The sequence below is a fragment of the Archocentrus centrarchus genome, chromosome 19 (assembly GCF_007364275.1).
Source record: "Archocentrus centrarchus isolate MPI-CPG fArcCen1 chromosome 19, fArcCen1, whole genome shotgun sequence".
In the NCBI taxonomy this organism is placed as follows: domain Eukaryota; kingdom Metazoa; phylum Chordata; class Actinopteri; order Cichliformes; family Cichlidae; genus Archocentrus; species Archocentrus centrarchus.
Genome location: NC_044364.1, coordinates 18,050,617 through 18,060,778, shown reverse-complemented (window position 1 = coordinate 18,060,778; position 10,162 = coordinate 18,050,617). Strand labels below are relative to the sequence as shown.

Genomic DNA, 10,162 nt, shown 5'->3' with positions numbered 1-10,162 from the left:
TTCTGGTTCGAATGGACCATAGCCTCCTGCCTGAGGGGAGAGGGTCAAAAAGTCTGTGCCCAGGGTGAGAGTGGTCGGCTGTGATCTGACCTGCATGCCCCAGTGTCCTGAAGGTGTACAGGTCCTGGAGAGATGGGAGGTTACAGCCAATCACCTTCTCAGCAGAGTGCACGACACGCTGTAATCTCTGTTTGTCCCTAGTGGTGGCTCCGGTGTACCACACAGTGATGGAGGAGGTAAGGATGGACTCGATGATGGCAGTATAGAACTGCATCATGGTCCTTACTGGCAAGTTGAATTTCTTCAGCTGCTGCAGGAAGTACATCCTCTGCTGGGCCTTTTTGATGACAGAGGTGATGGTGGGCTCCCACTTGAGGTCCTGGGTGATGGTAGTTCCCAGGAAGCGAAATGAGTCCACTGTGGACTCAAAACAATGATGTGTGAAAAACTGTGACATGTATGTCTCAAGCTCCAATGCCCATCCAACCACCAAATACGTCTGATGAGAAATTGTGCTCAGGCAGAGCACAAAATAATGTTGGGCAACATAGAACATGAAAATCTGTGTTGAGCAACATGAATAATTAGATTAAATGTGTTGACTATATCACAAACTCCCCTGAGACAGGGTTGGTAGTGCAAGAAAAAACTGGCAAAAACAGCAAAACATTGATTTCTGCTTCCTTATATTTTAAATTGAAGGAAAAAGTAATTTACTGTTTCACAGAAGGACTAAACATAAAAAGATAGAGAAGCACAGTTTTATCCCAGCAGTAGAGTGGTCTTATCTCTCCAAATGCTGATGTGGAAGTGAGATCTGAGCAACTATTTCACTCCTGCTGTCAGTTTCTTATTTCCAGACACTCACTGATCCTGCAACAGGAGGAATTTAACTACAGACTTTCTTAGCACTGATCAGTGCTGCTTTTCCTGCATTATTGTTCACAGTGTGTGACTGAAGCATCTCGTACAGATCTGCAGACCTGTAAGCCTTTTTTGATCTATAAAATTAATAATCCTGGTGCAGTTTTCAGGTTCCAGGAGTGGGTTAATTAATTTTTTTTCTCCATGTCATTCCAAACTTTTTATCCATAATTATCAAACAACAATAACACAGCATCTGGATTAAAAAAATAATAATAATAATGACAAAAGCAGATCTTGAAGAAAACTATTACAAATCTTTTTTTTTAACATGCAGGGACTGCTGGATAAGACGGCAGTGGGATGCTGTCCTCCCTGAGAAACACCAACGTATTAAAGCAACACTAGATCACCTTCATCCAGTGTTTACTGAGCTGCTGCAAAGATCCGTGTTTCACCACATCACTTTTTGATTTGATCAGAGCCTGGCTGCCCAGCAAGCAACACAGAACACAAAGCTATATAAGAAACAAGGAGTTGAAGAGGTAAATATATATATATATATATATATATATATATATATATATATATATATATATATATATATATATATATATATATATACACACACACACACACACAGTGGCTTGCAAAAGTATTCATACCCCTTGAACTTTTCCATATTTTGTCACATTTCAACCACAAACAAATATATCTCACTGGAATTTAATGTGAAAGACCAACACAAAGTGGTTACAATTGTGATGTGGAAAGAAAATTATACATGATTCAAAACATTTTTTACAAATAAAAAACTGAAAAGTGCGGTGTGCAAAAGTATTCAGCCCCCTTTTCTCTGAGTGCAACCAATTGCATTCAGAAGTTGCCTGATGACTGCTAATGACTAAAAAGAGTCCACGTGTGTAATCTAATCTCAGTACAAATACAGCTGCTCTGTGACGGCCTCAGAGGTTGGGTAAGAGAATATTGGGGAGTAAACAGCATCACAAAGTCCAAAGAACACAGCAGACAGGTCAGGAATAAGGTTGTGGAGAAGTTTAAAGCAGGGTTAGGCTATAAAAAGATTTCCCAAGCTTTGAACATATCACGGAGCACTGTTCAATCCATTATCTGGAAATGGAAAGAGTATGGCACAACTGTAAATCTACCATGACAAGGCCATCCACCTAAACTTACAGGCCGAACAAGGAGAGCACTGATCAGAGATCAGCCAAGAGGCCCATGGTGACTCTGGACAAAATGCAGAAATCCACAGCTCAGGTGGGGGAATCTGTCCACAGGACAACTATTAGTCGTGCACTGCACAAATGTCATTTTTATGGAAGAGTGGCAAGAAGAAGGCCATTGTTAAAAGAAAACCATAAAAAGTCCCGTTTGCAGTTTGCCAAAAGCCATGTTGGGGACACAGCAAACATGTGGAACAAGGTGCTTTGGTCAGATGAGACCAAAATCGAACTTTTTGGCCAAAATGCAAAACGCTATGTGTGGCGGAGAATTAACACTGCACATCACTCTGAACACACCATCCCCACTGTCAAATATGGTGGTGGCAGCATCATGCTCTGAGGCTGCTTCTCTTCAGCAGGGACAGGGAAGTTGGTCAGAGTTGATGGGAAGATACAAATACAGGGCAATCTTGGAAGAAAACCTGTTGGAGTCTGCAAAAGACTTGAGACTGGGGCGAAGGTTCAGCTTCCAGCAGGACAACGACCCTAAACATAAAGCCAGGGCTACAATGGAACGGTTTAAAACAAAACATATTCATGTGTTAGAATAGCCCAGTCAAAGTCCAGCCCTAAACCCAATCGAGAATTTGTGGCAAGATCTGAAAACTGCTGTTCACCAGCACTCTCCATCTAATCTGACTGAGCTTGAGCTGTTTTGCAAAAAGTCACTAGATGTGCAAAGCTGGTGGAGACATACCCTAAAAGACTTGCAGCTGTAATTGCAGCAAAAGGTGGTTCCACAAAGTGCTGACTCAGGGGGGATGAATACTTTTGCACACCGCACTTTTCAGTTTATTTGTAAAAAATGTTTTGAATCATGTATAATTTTCTTTCCACTTCACAATTTTATACTACTTTGTGTTAGTCTTTCACATTAAATTCCAGTGAGATATATTTGTTTGTGGTTGAAATGTGACAAAATATGGAAAAGTTCAATGGGTATGAATACTTTTGCAAGCCACTGTGTGTGTATATATATATTAGGGGTGGGACTTGATTAAAAAATTAATCAAATTAATTAGAAGCTTTGTAATTAATCGAAATTAATCGCATTTTAATCACATTTTAATATTTAACATGAGAAATATTAATTTAAGTTTGGTTGATGAATGAATCAATATACATAAGCTTAAACTTCAAAATTTTGTTTATTTTTCCCACCAGTCTACTACACAGACCAACGAAGGGCAGAAGTGCTCCTGCGATAAGCAAACTCCTGAAATTAAAGTTAAGCATCATAACTGGATAGTTTTATTCAACATTGTCTCACTTAATATAGTTGGAAATTAATCATTCGCTCAGCTGTATTCCTTGATGTTGTTATGCTTGTTTTTTAACAGCTTATTTTGAATTAAAGACTTAAAATTAAACCACAAAAAGGAGAAAAAGTTCGTTCTCTGTTTAACCAGCTACTTTTACATAGTTGTGCTTTGTAATCACGCTTGCTAGGCGACATGAGCTACAGAGGTGAGGGCAGGCGATGCTGATATGAAGGCTAGCCGCTCACTTCCAATCTTTGCGCTCTATGTGGGCTGGATCCTTTGAAGGATGCGGCCCCTGAATTTGGACGTTGTGCGTCGATATAATCTCTATGCCTGGAATTCGTGCACTGAGAAACGTTCCACGGTGCAAAGTGCGTTAAAATTTTTAATTTGTTAATTTCCCTGTAATTAATTAATCAAAATTAATGCGTTAAAGTCCCACCCCTAATATATATGAGATTAACCATCACCATGGTAATGGAAATGCTAAATTTTGGAGAAAGAAAGGCTCTGCTGATGATCCCAAACACAGGAGCTCATCTGTGAAACACAGTGAAGGTAATATCATGGCTTGAGCTTGCATGGCTTCTTCTGGGACGGGTTCATTAATGATGTCAGCAGTACGATGAACTCAGAAGTCTACAGAAACATTTTGTCTGCATCCAGATAATGACCCAAACACACACACACACACACACACACACACACACAGGAGTTCATCAGGGGCAGGAAGTAGAAGGTTATAGACTGGCCTTGTCAGTCTCAGACTTAAACCCTACAGAGCAGTGGTTCTCAAACTTCTCACAATGAGTACCACCTCAGAAAAATATTTGGCTATTCAAAATTTTTGTCAAAAAAAAAAAACAGTCTGTCACAAACTAGAAGCTGCAGTTACTTTTTTGGCAAAATGACTTCTATATAGTTTTTATTTATCAGGGTAAAAACTGTCATTGACATTAAAAATGTCTTTTTAAAGAGAAATCTGGCCAAGAGGGCACAACAAAAGTTCTATAAAGATAATTTAAGTGGCCAAAAAGGGCTGGATTGGTTATAATGTAGGTACAATAACACTCAGTCATAAAATGCAAAACAGGTAATTTCTTCATTGTATGTAGAAGTTATTCATAAATCCTGTTGACTGCACTCTTTTTTATCAATATAAGCAAAGACATTAAACAAAAAAAGCACAAAAAAACCATCAGAAATCCCTTAATGGCAGACGATCTCTTTTTGGCCCATCAATGACACCTCACAGCCAACATGTGGTTATTACAGTAATTTCACTCACGCTGTTGCAGGAAGCCCATGAATTTGCTCCTTTAGAATGAATGAAAGATTGAATTTTAAATGACTCCTGGTAGTGAACATCACTCCCTGCACTGTGTAATTGTGCTTTTTATGTTGCAAGGAAAACAGGAAGGTGATGGAGCGCGGAGCAGCTCTTGTGTCTTTGTGACAGCTCTATTACCATTTACAATGATCAGAGGGCCAGACATTATCAGTTTAGCATACCTAGACTCTTCAATAATGTTCCATCAAGTGATACACTAACATATCTTTTATCTCTTCACATTTCTGTCTTTGGATAAATCTTTTTCCATAAACCCTACAAGACTAAAACAGTTATTCTCCCATGTGGACTCTCATGTGTCTCTTTAGATCACCTAATTGTAAAAATCTTTTATTACAAACATCACAACCAAATGGTTTGTCACCTGTGTGAATTATCATATGCCTGCTAAGATTTTTGTTATAATTAAACCTTTTACCACAAAGATCACAAACAAATGGACTCAATCCTGTGTGGATGCTCCTGTGTCTCTTCAGAACCCCTGGCTGTGAAAACTTTTTACTACAAAATTCACAGCTAAATGGTTTCTCTCCTGTGTGGATTCGTTTGTGCGTCTTGAGATTTCCCTCTCGGTTAAATTTTTTACCACAAACATCACAACCAAATGGCCTCTCACCTGTATGGACACTCATGTGTGTCTTGAAATGTATCCTCTGAGTAAATCTTTTACCACAAACACTACAATCAAAAGGTTTCTCTCCTGTGTGGACACTCCGGTGTCTCTTCAGATCTCCCAGTTGTAAAAATCTTTTATTACAAACGCCACAACTAAACGGTTTCTCACCTGTGTGGATTCTCATGTGTCTATCAAGACTATACTGCTGTCTGAATCTTGTATCACAAATGTTACAACTAAACGGTTTCTCTCCTGTGTGAACTCTCATGTGAGTCTTAAGATTTGCTTTTTGATTGAATCTTTGTCCGCAAACATTGCAGCCAAATGGTTTCTCTCCACTGTGGACTTTTGTCTGTGACTCTAGATTTGCCTTCACTTTATCAACCAAACAGCTGGAAGACCTTTTTCCAGAATGACGTGTTGCATGTCTCTGAAGACACCGTTTGTACTGAAAGCATTTACCACACTCAGAGCAGTTAAAGGATTTTTTAGCAGACTTGCATCCCACACTATTACTATTTACACCAGAGTCGTGTGTCGTGCTCTCCTTCCAATCACTGTCACTACTTTCACTTTCAGGCCCAGACAAAGGCTCTGACAAAGGCTCTTGCCAATCATCATCATTGTCATCATCATCAATACTGACTTCATTCTCAAAATAGTCTGAAGCCTCTTCTTCAATATTTGGTTCTAAATGACTGTTCAGATATGAATCAGTGGCTGGTTCTAGCCCTCCAAAGTCCTCTCCTTCAGTTTCTGCTTTTATCCGTTTATCCAAGCAGCTGGTTGGAGGTGCTGCTTCTCTGCTGTTTTCACTTGGTCTATGATAAAGCAGTGAGAACTCAGGTTTTTCTTCTTCATCTTCACTCTTGAAAGGAACAGCACCAAGTCCATTAAGGTGCTCTCCCTCCTGACTGCTCCAGAGTTCCTCTTGTTCTTCTTTTATCTGAACCTGGTCTGTGTCCTGCTGGTCCAGACTGGGGCTCCAGGGAACCTCTTCTTTAACTGGCAACATCTGCTGGACATCTGCAGAAAACCCTGAAACACACATGTGCATCATAGGCAGCTGTGAGCTATGTTTTTATTTCGAGGGCATTTCATATCAGGACACAATCAAAAAACAAAATCAGGATCAAATTATTTAAATACAACTTCTTCACATATTACACTATCATTATTTAACAAGCCAAACTGCAGAAGCAGCGTGTGAAAAACTAAATACATCCTATGACTCACCATCACCATTAGCAGCACTCACTTGAAGTAATGGTTTTCTGTCCATCTGTCCAAAGGACTTTGTTCTAGAAGTCTTGTGTTTTATTCGGATGCAGTTTGACAAACCCGAGGCATGTTCTTTTCAGAGAGAAGAGGCTTTCTCCTGCAAACCCATCCAAAACAGCCATACTGGTTCAGTCTTTTATTAACTGTGCTGTCATGAACTTTAACCTTAAATATGCTAACTGAGGCCTGTGGAGTTTGTGATGGAGCTCTTGCGTTTTTGCAGTTTCTCTGAGCATTGCATCATCCAGTCTTGGGATGAATTTGTTGGGACGTTCACTCTTGTCTTGCTCCTGGTTTCCACATGTGAATAGTCTCTCACTGTAGAATGATGGACTTTAAATCATTTAATTCTTGTTTATGATCCTCACCAGACTGATGAGCAACAACAACTGCTAAATAAGATCATTGCTGATGTCTTTCCACTTTGGCATTAACACACACACAAACACACACACACAACTACTTACTCTCTTAGTAAGTAAGAATAACTTTATTGATCTCAGAGGATAAATTCACATGCCTGACGGCTCATCTGCTATTTGTATGAGAATAGGAAAGTCTGATGGGTATGAATGATTTTCTGTAAGGGTGAACTTAGTTTTTCATACCCTGCTTCTACATTTTGGCTTAGGTTTTGTTGACACAGTGTAATATGTCATGTGCTAAGATTGTATTTGGTTCAGTCCACCATGAAGGTGGTAGGTGAGGACTGAAAACCTCTCCCTCCAATCCATTTATGAGTGCTCAGCACTCAGACAGGCACAGGCGTTCATCACATTTCCTCCATCCTGAGTATGAGCAGAATCCCGAAAAGCTGTCTGGATCTAGCTGTTTTTAAAGTTATTGATGCATTTAAAAATTGCTTTTATTCTTTTTGTTAAGGCATCTTCTGTGACAGCACTTGAGTGCATGACAAATTTCCCTAAGGGGACAAGAAAATGTATCGTATCATATTTACATAATTTAAAAACCCAATAAGAAGGAGATGATTATTTTATTAAGGCCTGATATGTAAACTGTAGAGTTGAAAGAGGGTGTACTTTCTTTTTTTACATGATCGTATATCCACTCTCTCTTAATCATCTTTGCCTTCTTGGCTAAAGAAACAGGAGGTTCTGCATTAGAGGAAGGTTTCTGGAAGTGAGCCTGAGGTTGATTTTAAGAAAAGAATATATTAGAATAATTTGTAGAAATCATTTGTTTACTTACTCCTGATGGCATTAAATTGGCCTCCAGTACTACTGTCAGGACTCATTTTATATGAGGATATGAACCTTAATTTGTACACAGAGAAAATCTCCAGGACTGTCTCACATGCTACTGTTAATGTTATGGCTTTGTGCTTTGATGGTGGGAGACGATGAGATGCATTCCTACAGATTTATCTTACTGAATGCTGAAGTAAGTGCTTTGTCCCTCACACAGAGTATCCTTACTGACTTACTAAGCTGCACATTCAAGCGTTTGCTGCAGTCAGAAATAGTTTCGAACATAAATTGAAGTACCTCTTCTCACATGCGCTGAGGAAAAAATAACTGACACTGGTACCGCACAGGTAATCCAGGCTGATAAATTTCAGCTTTATGGAGTATAAAGGCAAGCTCCAAGTGCTGCTGGAGCTTTAAATTCTTCTGACTTTATCCTCTTTTCCCTGCATGCTGGAAGTGGGTGAAATTGGTCTAGAAATGCCTGCTCCAAATATCTGAATACAGCTCCATTACACATGAAGTTAGTGCTCTGTTTTGTTTAATTTTACTGTCTGACCCAGAGTATGAATTACACGTTAAATTAATAAAACAAATGGACTTCACTCACCTGCTTGTCTTGATGCCAAATCTGATGTAGCTGATACAGGTATGAGAGGATGCAAACTGAGACCTCCAGGGTCATCCGGTCGAACAGTCCTTGATCGAAGCATTGTGATTCCACGTGTGATTTTTCAGCTACAAACTGTAATGACACAAATGCCAGCTATTAGACAACATTTATTCATTTGTTCTCAGGCGGCAAAGTGGATCGTCTACCAATCACTCGATCCCTGACTCCTCCAGTCTGCATGCTGAAGTCTCCTCGGGTCAGATCGCCTGAACTCAGGCTTGCTCCTGCTGCATCCATCAGTGTGTGTGTGAATGTCAGAAAGCACTCAGGCACTGATGAAAGTGCTGTATGAATGTGTGTGTTTGTGACTGGCTAAATGAGACTTCGGGTAAAAAGTACTTTGAGTGCACAAGAAGCCATTTAAATGCCATTCAGTTATTACAAGAACTGATAAATGTGAGCGCACATTTAAATAAGCAATTGCTTTCATACAAATGTTGGTACATTTAATGCAATTATAATCAAAATGGTGTGGTATTCAGCAGTGGTTATGAGGAACAAGTAAAGCATCAGTGTTGAGCACACTTCTTCATCAAAGTCATTTTATTGTCAGTTAGATATTTGCATATTTGGATGAATCCTCATATATGGTTTAATTTAATGATCTAGGAGAGCAGGAGAACTCGTTAGCAGTTCCTCTGATCCCAAACAGTCATCATTGTCTTTACTCAACCTCAGGGCAGCTGTGAGCTGAAGAGGCAGACGCTGAGGAAACACTTTCATCATCTTCAACCAGCTTCCACAACAGCTTTCATTTGGAATTGAGCAAAAAACTTGTTTCTGCCACAGAAAAATACATTTCTCCTGTCCATAAGCCAAAATCTCTGCTTTCATCTCAAAATTTTTACTTAATAACTTGAAATTTAAAGTTAGTTTCTCAATTTCTCAGAGGTTTGAGTTAGTCAAAGTTTTTGAGATAATAATCCAGTGATGGAAACAAGCTTCCATAAAGCAGATCTGTATATATAAAATCCACCATGACTGTAAATGGAGATGAATTCACTGTTAGTGACTGAGCATCTGTGGACCGATCGCAGTACAGGGGCCGTTTTTTTTGTTTTTTTTTTGGGGGGGGGGGGGGGTGTAGTAGTACAACCAGCCAAAAAAATTTATTTACACTCTCGAAGCAAATCTATATCTTTGTGTAAAAGCGCTCCTGTGTTATTATACTCATGGCCACGTGGCTGCTGACGCCGATGGGGATAAATTACCTGTGCAGCAGAAAAACAGGGGCGTCTTCTTCAAGGTGTCCACCTGGAGAAGGCGTGTTTCTATCTCAGCTCCACTTTTCCTCCGTCAGGTTTTTCATGAGTCTCCGTTTCTCTTTATCGTGCTAAATTATCTCTGTAATCGTGTGTGTCTGAACTTCCTCATCACAGCCAAAGACCGGTAAGGAGCGCCTGAAACTTCCCCGCACAGGCGATGCAAACTCCTCCGCAGGCTCCGCGGAGTTCCAACACAGCCAGCTTCCTGCCAGGCGGCACGACCTTTGTTTCGTTCCCCCGTGCAACACAGCACAATAAAAAGTTCCTACGATGGGATGCGTGAAGAAATAATTACAGCAATTAATTAAATAAAAATAAATATTCGCTTCTTATTTATTTTTTTAAACATTTTTTGTGGTGAAAGAAGTGCCCAGATCTAATTTAAGCTCGAGAAAGAC

The 10,162-nt window shown here is 39.7% G+C and overlaps 1 protein-coding gene across 1 annotated transcript; it reads right to left on the bottom strand.

Annotated features, from left to right (window-relative positions):
* Positions 1 to 4,310: 4,310 nt before the first annotated feature.
* On the bottom strand, positions 4,311 to 9,958 carry LOC115797792 (zinc finger protein OZF-like). Its single transcript, XM_030754296.1, has 3 exons — positions 9,711 to 9,958; positions 8,437 to 8,571; positions 4,311 to 6,378 (listed from the first exon to the last, which is right to left on the bottom strand). Exons 2-3 carry the CDS (start codon positions 8,537 to 8,539, stop codon positions 4,997 to 4,999), a joined length of 1,485 nt encoding a protein of 494 aa, XP_030610156.1. The 5' UTR covers positions 8,540 to 8,571; positions 9,711 to 9,958; the 3' UTR covers positions 4,311 to 4,996.
* Between the last annotated feature and the right edge of the window lie 204 nt (positions 9,959 to 10,162).

What these genes read in the sequence shown, in the direction of transcription:
- LOC115797792 (XM_030754296.1), bottom strand. Translation starts at nt 8,539, where the DNA reads ATGCTTCGATCAAGGACTGTTCGACCGGATGACCCTGGAGGTCTCAGT. An exon ending in TTTGGCATCAAGACAAGCAG is followed by an intron (nt 6,379 to 8,436) that starts GTGAGTGAAGTC and finishes TGTGTGTTTCAG; the next exon opens with GGTTTTCTGCAGATGTCCAG.